General features: G+C 42.8%; 1 protein-coding gene across 2 annotated transcripts in view; it reads right to left on the bottom strand.

Annotated features, from left to right (window-relative positions):
• Positions 1-2,843: 2,843 nt before the first annotated feature.
• The window catches only part of MCU (mitochondrial calcium uniporter), a 319,500-nt gene continuing 309,753 nt past the window's right edge, over positions 2,844-12,590 (bottom strand). For both annotated transcript variants that reach the window (XM_029609126.1, XM_029609127.1), the window contains exons 5-8: positions 9,508-9,668; positions 7,202-7,405; positions 5,461-5,577; positions 2,844-5,118 (exon numbers count right to left, since the gene is read on the bottom strand). In XM_029609126.1, coding sequence (XP_029464986.1) covers positions 5,041-5,118; positions 5,461-5,577; positions 7,202-7,405; positions 9,508-9,668 — 560 coding nt within the window. In that variant the 3' untranslated portion in view covers positions 2,844-5,040. The remainder of the gene's footprint in view (positions 5,119-5,460; positions 5,578-7,201; positions 7,406-9,507; positions 9,669-12,590) is intronic.

The following is a 12,590-nucleotide window of genomic DNA, read 5'->3' as shown; positions in this document are numbered from 1 at the left end:
TCTGCTTAAATTAAAGCTATCGTCTCTAACTTTGTCACCAAGCAGGTTGTCCCTTGTGCAGGGTACATCTGCAAGACAATTCTTTGCAGATGAACCCTTTCCAAGGCCACTCACCTGATACGTGGGCCTTTCACTGTCCCTATGGAAACAACTGAAATCTTGGCTGCAGTACTAAAAGCTACGTATGCCAAACAAATAAGGCACTTCTCAAATTCTTCAACATCTTCTACTGCTCGACAGAAGTGTGCCTGTTCTGAATCTGATGATTCTTTCAATTGTTTTATCTTCTGGACACATCTGTGCACCACGTAGAGTTGGTGAGCTGCTAACCAGATATTCAGCATGGAACTCTGGAAGACTTTCTTCCCGAATGCATCCATAGTCTCTCAGTCCTTCCCCCTGGGAGCATGTTAGAGCGATCACAAGTCCCTTAGCATGCTTCAATGTAGATTTGACCACCACAGAGTGGTGTGGTAATTGGACTATTCCAAATCCCGGGGCAACCTACATTCTATATTTTTAGTCTAGTTTCCAGAAAGCAACTGCCACATCCTCATTATGAAGGAGTGGTCCTACTTCCCCTCCTTAGCCTGGTCCAACATAAATCCTACAGGGAGAGAGCACTCTGGGGAGGGAGCCTGCTGGGCCAGAATAAGTGTGAGCCCAGCTGGGATCAGTAGGCCCCCCACATCTCCAAGAAAAGACAACTCCTGTAGTATTTCTGACCTAAGTTAAACAGAGTACACAGCTGAAGGTAAGCCATCTACATGCTATGATGTGAACGCTGATTGAAGAGCTATAATAAAGCTGGACTTGTGCGAAAGAGGCTGGAGTCAGTGTGTAGTATTTCTCCAGCCTGAGGTCACTCTATCTTACACTCATTTAAAGGTCCTGGAAGAGTTTGTGAACCAGGATAGCAGCAGAGTCTGCTGTAGGTTGAAGAAACTGAAGGAGCCGAAATATCTCTCAGAGTCTTTCTTTCCTGACATTTATAGACAATAGACTTTTCCAGTTTATCCAGGAACCTGAAATAGCAGAATTCTGTAGAAGTCTGGAAAGGGACCAGACAGAATCCCTATGGAATCTTCCTCGTCTGATCATAGGAGAACACTAAGCCACCACCCCAATACAGAAAGCAGCATCAGAGGTGGCTGTTGATCTAAAGGGGTAACATCTGGGAGGAACTCAGGGCAGACAGCCCACTTCCTCACCCTCCAATGTGTGAAGGGACTCTTTTGGAAGGAGCCAACAAGCTCATAGTGAAGATTCACTCTCAATGCTGGAAACTCTTGCAGTTAAGCTTGTGACAGGGTGGAACTTGGAGCAGCCCTGCTATGCAGAAAGGTTTTCTCCATCTTGGACAGGAGAAGTTTAATCTCCCTCTCTGGACTTCAGGGCTTAAGGCAGCAAATAAAGTCTTCACTAGATCTGTTGACTGGGGGACCCTCTGAGCCAGAGCTGGAGAAGAGATATGCACTTCAGAAACCCAGAAACATTCCTCCTTACTTAAGGATGAAGAGGGATCCTGCACCATTGCTGCAATGGAGCAAGCTCCATTGTTTGCAGGACCAAAAGCAAGAGCTTCCTGCCTCAACTTTTCACACTTAGGTGCCTGATGATACCTCATTTGTTGATGAAGAGCAGCTTAGCTGCTCTGCCTCACAGCAAAGATTGGGAATATTAGCCTCAGGCACCTTCCTTAGGGCCTCCATCTTCCAGGCACATTACTGTTGCACCCTGTGAGACATATGACCACAGATGCAGCAACTGGAGGTGTCATGACAGAGGCCCAAATATTGATAGCAGATAGTGTGTTTAGCTGAAGGCCATCCAATGGCCACACATTTTCTTTTGATTTTCTGTATATAATTAAACATCTTTTTTCTCTTAGAAATTAAAAGTTGTGTTTGAAGGGATGTCAAAGCAGTGACAAAATAATTTGAAAAAGTGAAATTAAAAGAAGGCACAAGGCCAAAGCATAAAAATTGAGAGAGAGACTGGGATAGGCCCATATGGTAGCTTGGATGAAGAAAGAATGAGGAGCTCATGAAACAGTACATGCACATGGGAACTCCCTGCATGCTCAGCAAAGCCTTTACTGAACGTTTAGAACTGGGTCCATATCAGCATATCACCCCATGCACAACAGCTAATTCATACCATAATTAGGATTGTATAGGCATTTTTTTTCACAGCTTCAGTTCTGGCTACAATTGCACAGTAGGTTTTTTGTTTTTGGTTTTTTTTTTTTATCATGTTCCCCTGGATTACCACCTAAAGAAAGCCATTAAGCAAATAAGAATAAGGTTGGACTTAATGAACCTTTTCTTTCAACCTAACAATGTAATAGCCACAGCAAGGCAGAAAGACAGCAAGCCAGATGCAGACACAAAGGCAGTGAGAGAGATATCAAGAAGGGCCAGCCTAAGTTAGATTCCAAGTCAGGTTTTCCATTCCTCCGAGTCAGCCAGGGCCTGGGAATGCTGTGGAAGCAGCATTCATGCCCCGGGACGGCAGAACGGATCCCAGCCATTGCACAACAGCAACACCTACTGGCTAGATTTACAGCCCTTAATTGCAGGATTATGGCAGGAACCCTGCCATAAGGACTGTCCCTGCAATGGCCGAGTGATTTGGGAGGGGGAATATAAAATAAGGGATAAACCCCTGTGTATCTGTGACTGAAGGCTCAGGGCACTATAGCCTGCTAGAGGCCTGTTCCAACTCAGCTAAATGCCCAAAGACCAAGAGGAAACTGCATGGCAAAAAAAAAAAAAATATATATATATATATATATATAAAAACAGTGAACAAAAAAAAAAGGCAAAATTCTAACACTCAACTCCAAAAACTGAATAGGTATTTATTGTTGCAGAATTACATTTTCCTTTATACATATTTCATAAATGATACAGGATTTTACACATTCAATAATTTGTTTCCCTCCATGCCCCCCTATCCTGGCACGCACACCCTGATCCTTGGGAGAAGGGACTGCATTAACTATCATTTTCTTGTTTTAAAAAAACTCTGCCCACAAACAGGATAAAACTTTTTAAAATAATGCAGACCATTCATTAAAATATTACAGGAAACATGGAAAGGGGGAAAGAAGACACGGTGAGAGGGGAGGATTGCGCGGTCGTTCCTCACTCTGCAGGCAGAAGAGTTGGGCAGCTGCGCGGGTCTGGTGTCACAGTGTCCTGTGAAGGGGGCGAGACTGCCCAAGTGCACCATCGGTGAGTGTGTGGTACAAGGGGAGGTATTAGCCAGGTACAGCAGCAAGGTCACCCAGTTTCTTTTCCTACGTTAGCAAGGCACTGGATGTCTGCTTTACCTTTTTTTTTTTATCCCTCTTTTCTCCTAGAAGAGAAGGCCCTTCCCACAATAAAGTTGGCGGGGAGAAATTTGAAAAAAAAAAATGGCCTCTGAATAATACACAATATATTGGTAAACAAATACCAAACAAATTAACTCAATATAAACAAGGTGGTCAAGCATTTTTGTAAGCAAACGTTCATGAATCCACATCTTTACATTTAAACAAATTGCAGCTTTCTTGTTTGGTGTTTATTTGTATGCACAGTTTTTTCTTTAAGTGAAAGGATATGAACTCATGAAGGTTTGATTACAAAAAAGTCTAATCATCTCATTTGTACTGAGAATCAAATTATACCACATGCCCAAAACCTCCAGTATTTTTAGTTAGGAGGGGTCATCAATCCCTACCAGGACCCCATTCCCATCTGAAGCCCCCACTTTCAAGAGTGCTTAAAAAAAACAAAAACAAAAAAAGCCCAACTCATTCTCCTCCCCTCTTACCCAAATCCTCTCAGTAGTCACTTGGACACACCAATCTGTGCTCCTGTCATTAGACTGTGCCACTGTGGTGCCAAGGACTGGGTGAGCATTCCCAGATCATTAGCTGAACTCCATGCCTACCTTCTGAGGACCTTTTCTTCCTCAGAAGATATTCAAGTCCGGAATCAGAGAATATAATTACTTACCTGCAAATAGTATTCTCTGAAAATAGAACTATAATAGGACCAATCAACTGGTCAAAAGCTCTGCTACAAGACTTATCTTTGGAGAAAGCCATGTCCTTGAAGAGACACTCACTGATTCAAGGCTCCCTACTCTTCTGACAAGACATCAGAGGCCACTATGATGCGTCACAGTTTGGTTGAGTCAATTATCAGATATAAAAAAGGAGATGTGGGGGAGGGGGGTGTTCTCCCTTCCCCTGCTATAGGACACACAGAAATCCTCTCATTCATTAACTCCAAGTAGCTCTGGGGGAGAGAAGTGTGCTCACCAAAGGCATGCCAGCTCAGTCTTTTACACCTCAACGTGACTGTTTCTCAGATACTCGGTGCTCGAAGCTTACGCTGTGCCAGAGACTTGGAAAAAAAAAATGGATCTGTGTTCTGTTGAGTAATAGGGAAGCAGTAGAACATAGGGGCAACAACGGAAGATAAAAATACGAGAGGACAGCTCCATAATGTGAATGCTGGGAACACACCTGGGCACCACCGGAAGGCAAAACTGCACCTGTTACAGGAAACTCCCAATGGCTTCTCCAATTGTGCATTTTATTTCTAAGTCTGAGACTTGTGGACCCAGAGTCCGAGACATGCAGACCCCCACCACACCTCAACCGCACAAAAAAAAAAAAAAGCCAAAATGAAAAAAAAAAAATCCACCTCCCAAAAAAAAACAAAAAAACAACCCACCATCATTACATTCTCAGAGTGAAACCCTGAACCATGCACTCTGTACAGAACATACAAAGTGAAAGGCAGAGAAAAAAAATTTGTGAAGCAGAATTTTCTTCAAAGCTCTTATGTGAGCAGCTCTGTTCCTCTGTGCCTGATCCTTAGATTATATGTCTTCCCATTATCTTCATTTTTTATTAAAAGTAAAATTAAAAAAAAAAGTCAGTCATCCCCTGCACCAGATCCCAGCTCCCCGCCTGCACTGCTTTTATTTAAAAGGCAAAGAACTCTGCAGGTTTTTGCTGGGAAATAAGGTCCTTATGCATCAATCTTTGTCCTGGATTTGCTGGATAGGAAGGTGCACCTGCAGGGGGTCCCGCAGCCGCCTCAGATCAACTCCCGCCTAAAATAAAAGAAAGAAGGGGCAGCTGTGAGAAAAAGCCATGTGAGGCTAAAAATCCAGAAGTGCCAGAGAAGGGGGAATGGGTAACGTGCTTGGATAAGGAATATCTGGAGGGCAGCAGGCAAGGCACACATTCAAAGAGTTTGTCCTAGCAGGTTACTGGCATGTGCTCTAGTAACTGAATTCAAGATATGAAGAGCCACAAGCGCATTAAACAGAGGTGACAGCTTGCTCCCCCCACAGGTCTCAAGGTTAGCATGGAGGGTGCCACTGCAGGAGCTCAATAGCTAATCTAGTTTCTAGCAAGAAGAAAGGACTCCAAATTCTCCTTTTCCGCATCACCTGAGCCATTGCGTCCTTCAGCTGGTTGTACTTCTCAAGGTTAAAATGTATCTTTTTGGCTCCTTTATGGAAAAAATGCAAGTGCTGTCTGTCCCTGGCATCTGGGTAAATGTATTCCTGCAAAAAGAGAACACACAGGAAATTAGTCCCAGCACTGACCAAAGCTCCCTGTGAGAAGCTGACCCCACAGCGAGAACACCGTACGTATACAGTGCTGCCAAAACGCACACCAAACTCCACTATGAGCCTGCCCATGTCCCTAGAAATCTGCAGATCATAGCCAGCCATTTCACCTGCCAGAGTTCGAACATGGGAAAAGGCTTCTCTATCATCTGCTTCTGTCACTTTCAGTCTTCCAATGCTGGCAGATCAGAAGAACCACCAGCTTAAATTTGCTGGTCTATTTTCCGAGTTTCCTCTGTGCTGCTGTTCTTCCTCGTGGCTCTTAATCATAGTTCTAGCTATTCATCAGCTTCTCTCTGTTCCACAACTATTTGTTAACAATAGCCCAAAGTCCAGAGTTCCTCTAAAATCGATGCCACCTTCTGTGTGTGGCTTCAGCTCCTCAGGATTGGCTGCTCCTCTCATCTTTTGGGTTTCATTCCTAATTGTTCTCTAGGCACTAGTTCCAGAAAATCTTGGGTTAATATAGAGGCAATCTCTGAAATGTTTCTTTTCTTTACCTTTTCTCTCTCTCAATAACTGCCACCTGTTAAAAAAAAAAAACCTTCCAAGCAACTTTCCCTTGCTCTCCCTTCTGGGACATTTATAGGAATCATTCAGTGTTTGACATAGCTTCTCACTATCCTACTTCTCCCCCACCCCCCCCAAGCCTTCTCCTTTTGGGCTTCCAGTTCAATTGGCATTGGTTTCTACTGGGTTATGGCACCATGATCCTTCATTCTCAGTGACCAAAAATGTCCCCATTTTAAGCCTTCCTCCCATCTAGCCCAGTAACATGGCCAAGAAGGGACACAAACTGCAGCTCCCTTGGAAACTTGGTAACGCCTACCCTGAATCCGGCCACTAGGCATAGCTCCTGTGCAGTGCTCAAGATCCCCTCCCCTAGGGCTACCTCTATATAACCCCTGGGTCTAGCTAGCCCACAGAGCAGAGGCTAAGCTTGGAAGCTGAACCCTTATCCCCCTCATAGCAGCACATAGCTATCCATAAGCCATTGAGTCAGTTCCCAATATTCCATTTCCACCACCATGTATGAAAGATAATGCTTGAGAATACAGACGCGGTTAGAGATCTGGCTCCCATTTAGTAGATAAAGGATTATGCATATAGATTTCCTTGTTTAGAATCAAACCACAAGATTCTGGCGCAGGCCTTTAATTTGAGAGGAAGTCACTCAGTCTAGGACAACAGTGAATCTTACCTGCTACAGCCATTTTTGATTAATGGTTCTGTAATCTGAGCTTAAACAAGGAAAAAAAAGATTGGTCTGAGTCGCTATTTTAAAAAAAAATAAACAGACCATTTGAAAAACCACCACCAGATCTCCAGCCATCTCCCTTGCATTCCAAAAGGTTTTTATTCTTTCCATTACCACAAGCAGCATCCACGGAAACAGACTGAAATCACATGAGATCTATCTAGGCTGCAAAAAAAATGGCTGCATCCTACTAACTCTTTCCTGAAGTTATTGAAATTGACCTCCAAGTAAGAGTGCAAGTGTACGTGAATGCTGCTAATCTCAGCCCTCCATTCCCACTGTTCCGCAGGGGCGTCATACCTGGCGTGTCAATACAAAGTAAGCATACATGGCCATGGCACTGCCATAAGTGATGAAGTAGGTAACTGGTTCCATGATATCCCAGGAGTACTCCCACCATGTAAGACGGGCCAGGATGCCAAACTGGGTGGCCATATACGCCAAGCCACCCCACAGCACCCAGGTGGTACGCTTCTCTGCTCTCCTATTAACCTCCAACCGCACCTGCAAAGGACACAGAGACAAGATGTAATATGTCCACAAATCTATGAGATGTTTGAAGAGCCCTTAGCTCACTGCTTATCTGAATTCAATTGATTCTTTTTGTCTAAAGATGGTAATACTTCCAGAAAGTTGGTCAGCAAATTTGTATACACAGACCCACTGTTTTTAACCCTCTCTGGCAGCTAAGATTTAATTCTAAAAAATGCACAAGTAAAGTATTTAGGATGCAAAGACCCAAGGGAAAAGTACAGTATTGGAAATGAAATTCTTCTAACTACAAAAGAGTGGGATCTGGGGGTGACTGGATCTGATGATCTTCAGGGGGCCAAACAGGTGAATAAAGTGACTGTAAAAGCCAGAAATATGCTTGGCTGCATAGGAAGAGGAATGGTCAGCAGAAAAAGGGCTGTGATATTGTCCCTGTATAGGTCCCTGGTGAGACCTCACTTGGAATACTGTGTACAGTTCTGGAAACCGCACCTTCAAAAGGATATAAACAGTATGGAGTCTGTTCAGAGGGTGACAACTAAAATGGTCAGTGGACTTCCTTCTAAAGCATATAGGGATAAACAAAGATCTAAACCTGTAAGATAAGGGAGATAAGAGACATTTCAATTTCTCAAAGATTTCCATGCATTGGAAGTAAGCCTCTTTCAATGGAAAGGAGACTCTAGAACACGGGGTCATGGGATGAGGGTGAAAGAAGACTAATCTTAGGAAATCATTATTTCCAGAGAAGGTGGTGGATACATGGAATGGCCTCCGAGTGGAGGTGGTGGAGACAAAAAAATATATATATTTGAATTCAAGCAAGCATGGGATGCAGGAGATTTCTACAGGAGTGATGAGAATTATAAATTATAAAGCTAAATTAATTGGGTGGATGGGCAGACTGAACGGACGGTAAGGTCTTTTTCTGCCATCATGTTTCTATATTTCTATTAAGCTAAATGATGGCAGGATTCTGCTGTGCAAAAAGCTCTCAGAGTCAGAGCCTCCAGGAATTTTCACTTACTGTAGACATCTAGAAGCAAAACTGTTGAATTTTACCAGAGTAAAATTATTGGGGGGATTTGTTTTTGTGAAACTACTACACAAGGCAGCAGCTCATTCACAAAGGAAGCTTCCTTACTACTTCCCATCTGATTCATCAACAAGCCAACAGGCACAACCTCTCTCCCCATTAATATCCATCTAGCTTTCACTTGCAGCCTCTTCCCTCACGCATTTGCCACCCAGCACCCATACATAGCAGGAGAATATTGTGCAGCAGTTCAAGCCATTGTTATTTTTATGAGCTTAATCAGGCACACTCCAACAGCTAAAAAGCCCTTTGCAGGTGAACATAGGGTATATATGACTAAAGTATCAATAAAAAACTGAAATGGCTCAAACTACTTTACAATAAAAGACTTAAAATATTCCGTGTGTATAGGCCAAGCATTGCAGGATGCAGCTATACCAAGAGCTGAACTTAGCTCCCCCTTCAAGGAACAAGAACCTGAAAGCAGGAAGAACATCAACTACAAGGCCAAAAGAGAGGGCTCAGGTAATGGCGATATATTGTTTACCTCTATTCCTTCTTTTGCCCTCCATTCAACAGCAGGAGCAAAAGGCAAAAAAGGGGAATAGGATTCAGACAGCCAATACTTAGCCCAAACTTGTATGGTCCGTGGTACTGATATGCAGACATTAGAAGCAGTCGTGCACTTTCCCCCTATGGCCAAATCCAAAAGAAAGACGCATTCAAGCAGTATTGCCTGAATTATCAAATTGTCTGAATTATCAAGGTGGCTGCTCACCTCAAAAAATATTGCTAACAGTAATTTTGTTATGGCTTTGACAGTTGCTTGGTACTGATTGTAAATATTACTACCCTTAACATAAGGCTTGGAAGGAACTTGCACGGAGTGGAAGAAACTTGCTGGCCAGACTGGATGGACCATTTGGTCTTTCTGCCATTACTATGTTACTAAGACAATGGGATATGAGTCTCAGGCTACCTGCCATCAAAACCTATACAGCCTGTTTCCAGATTGCTTTCCTCTAAATCACCTTACCATATTCACTGCTAAAAACATTCCCCTGTTTTCTCCATTTACCTTTTCCAGAGGTTCCAACTGCTCCTTCAGCTCCTCTAGTCGCCCTCTCAGCTCTCTCTCCTTATTAAGTTGGTGCTCTTCAATGCGCAGGGTACAATATAGCTGCTGCACTAGCATCTTCAGGTCATTCAAGTTTGTGGCATCTTCATGGCTCAGAAGCTCTGTCAGTAGGAGAAGAGACTGCTGTTATTTTAGGCCACATGTTTTATTACGAAGATTACAGCTGCATCTGTGATTTTACTACACCCAGAGAAACCCATCCATTGCTGTGTATCCCAGAGAGTTTTACAAGTCATAAGAAATAAGGTCAGAATCTACCCCAGGCCTTCTGGCCCTAGTGCTCTCTCAGCAGAGCTATAAAAACCAGAATGCAGTGGGAGAAATAAAAGCAGCAAGACCGTTTTAATGGCTATATACATAGTTACATAGATGTTGGCAAATGAAGACCAACTGGACTCATCAGCTCTGCTCAGGTATTCCAGTCTACGCTGATAAGGATATATTTCAACTGCCAGCTGTAGAAACCTGACTCACTTCATTCTTCAAGTAAGCTTTGTTTTCTACCATCCTGGGTAGTTGAGCATCTAGTCTGGTCCACCTTAAAACAAAGAAGTGTTCTTGGGCTGGACCCTGCTGAGCAGCATAAGAGCAAACAGCCCAGCTGGGAATAGAAGGCCCCACTTCTCCAGGAGCAAGCAACTCCTGAAACATCTGTCATAGAAAGTGAGAAACAGAGCGATTTCTACAGCTGGTCCTAAAATATGGAATGAATTACCAGAAAAGCTAAGACTCCAACAAAACATACAAGAATATAAAAAAGAGCTTAAAACATGGCTCTTTCACAAAGCGTACACTGAACATGAACAAACTCAGTAATCTAAGGCACAACAAAGAGTAAGAACATACTCAGTAAAAACGCAACAGTAGAGTTGATATTAATTTATTTTAGTTGTTCTCTTATTTTAGTTATTTAACTAATGCATGCAATTATTTTATATTTCTTTTACCTTTTTACACTATAAGTTCTAACATATCTAAAGCCTTTTTATGAAGTAATGTTATAATTATGTATTTACTGTATCTTTTCCTTTTTATGATTACTTTGATTGATTTTGAAAATTTTGTAAACTGTTGTGATGGATTATATCTTAATGATGGTATATAAAACTTGATAAATAATAATAAGGGAAAGCTTGGGGGATAAGAACATAAGAAATTGCCATGCTGGGTCAGACCAAGGGTCCATCAAGCCCAGCATCCTGTTTCCAACAGAGGACAAACAAGGCCACAAGAACCTGGCAATTACCCAAACACTAAGAAGAACCCATGCTACTGATGCAATTAATAGCAGTGGCTATTCCCTAAGTAAACTTGATTAATAGCAGTTAATGGACTTCTCCTCCAAGAACTTATCCAAACCTTTTTTGAACCCAGCTACACTAACTGCACTAACCACATCCTCTGGCAACAAATTCCAGAGCTTTATTGTGCGTTGAGTGAAAAAGAATTTTCTCCGATTAGTGTAAATAACCGAGTCACATCTATTCGTTCAAGACCTCTCATGATCTTAAAGACCTCTATCATATCCCCCCTCAGCCGTCTCTTCTCCAAGCTGAACAGCCCTAACCTCTTCAGCCTTTCCTCATAGGGGAGCTGTTCCATCCCCTTTATCATTTTGGTTGCCCTTCTCTATACCTTCTCCATCGCAACTATATCTTTTTTGAGATGCGGCGACCAGAATTGTACACAGTATTCAAGGTGCGGTCTCACCATGGAGTGATTATAGAGGCATTATTACATTTTCCGTTTTATTAACCATTCCCTTCCTAATAATTCCTATCATTCTGTTTGCTTTGACTGCTGCAGCACACTGAGCTGACAATTTCCCAGGAGCGATCTCCCGCTCTCGGGCCATCCATTGCTCTTACCATGTGACAGGGGCTAAGGGCCATCGGCATCATTTTATTTACTGGCAGCCGACTGCCCGAGAGCGGGAGATCGCTCCCGGGACCCCCGCTGGACCACCAGGTACTTTAAGAAAGTTTTAGGGGGGGTCAGGAGGGTGGGGGATGCTAAAGAACTAGATTTAAAGGGTCGGGGTAGGTTTGGGGGTTGTTTTTGGGTAACCTTTCTTCCCACCCCCCCCCCCAAAACAATAAGAGAATACCACGAAAATTTTGTGGTGTTTTCCTATCGGTTTCGAGGACCCCCGATATCTGATGATTTGAAAATATCGTATGATATTTTCAATCAGAAAAACGATTCACATCCCTAATGTCTAGCTCTGCCAAACCCAGGGAACAGAAGACTTAACCCGAGCATCAAATTAAGATCCTCTGAATGACAATGCATAGCACTGCCACTGAGTCACCAGGCCAGCCACAAGGTTTCCTTCTACATGGTAATGATATCACCATCCTGATAGATTTTTTAAAAGGCCAGACTCTGAAAGATGTAGTAAGTGCACAGTCTTAGTCAGGCAATGTGGCCAAGTGAAAAACTGTGCTCTCGCCCATTACAGAACACATAATACCATGAGTTGGGAAACTGTTAAATGTTTGTACAGTAATGCCCATGGCCAGTGCAAGGGTATTAAGTGTTCTAGGAAATCTCTACAGCCTTGCACTCCCCACCCCATCACACCCTCCTCAGACAATTAAAAGTTATGCATTTTTAATGATAGACTTTACAAGAAAAAGAACATTCAAAGCACAGTCTTCTGAGGTAAAAATATCACTTACAATATGCATTTATATGCCCTGCTGAGGTGCCAACCAGAAAACCCTGAAAAATAGCAAGATACAGTTGGAGCTCATATGGTATTAGGCCTACTGTAATGCATCTTGGGCATTGGCATGACCCTCAGAGAGCCACAAAATGACAAAATTACAATGCAGTAAACTTTCTGTATCAAAACACTAACCGTCAGCACTAAAACAGCAACAACTATCTGTGAAAGTTAACACTGCAAATATACCAGGCCTAAAACACCAATACACCCCCCTATTAGGAAAACAGAACAAGCTAAGCTGCTATAGATCTCTACATACAAACTACACACTATTGGAATACCTTACTCAGTC

This window comes from Rhinatrema bivittatum, chromosome 7 (assembly GCF_901001135.1).
Source record: "Rhinatrema bivittatum chromosome 7, aRhiBiv1.1, whole genome shotgun sequence".
In the NCBI taxonomy this organism is placed as follows: domain Eukaryota; kingdom Metazoa; phylum Chordata; class Amphibia; order Gymnophiona; family Rhinatrematidae; genus Rhinatrema; species Rhinatrema bivittatum.
The sequence above is the reverse complement of the archived record's forward strand: the minus strand, read 5'-3'. Positions and strand labels throughout refer to the sequence as shown.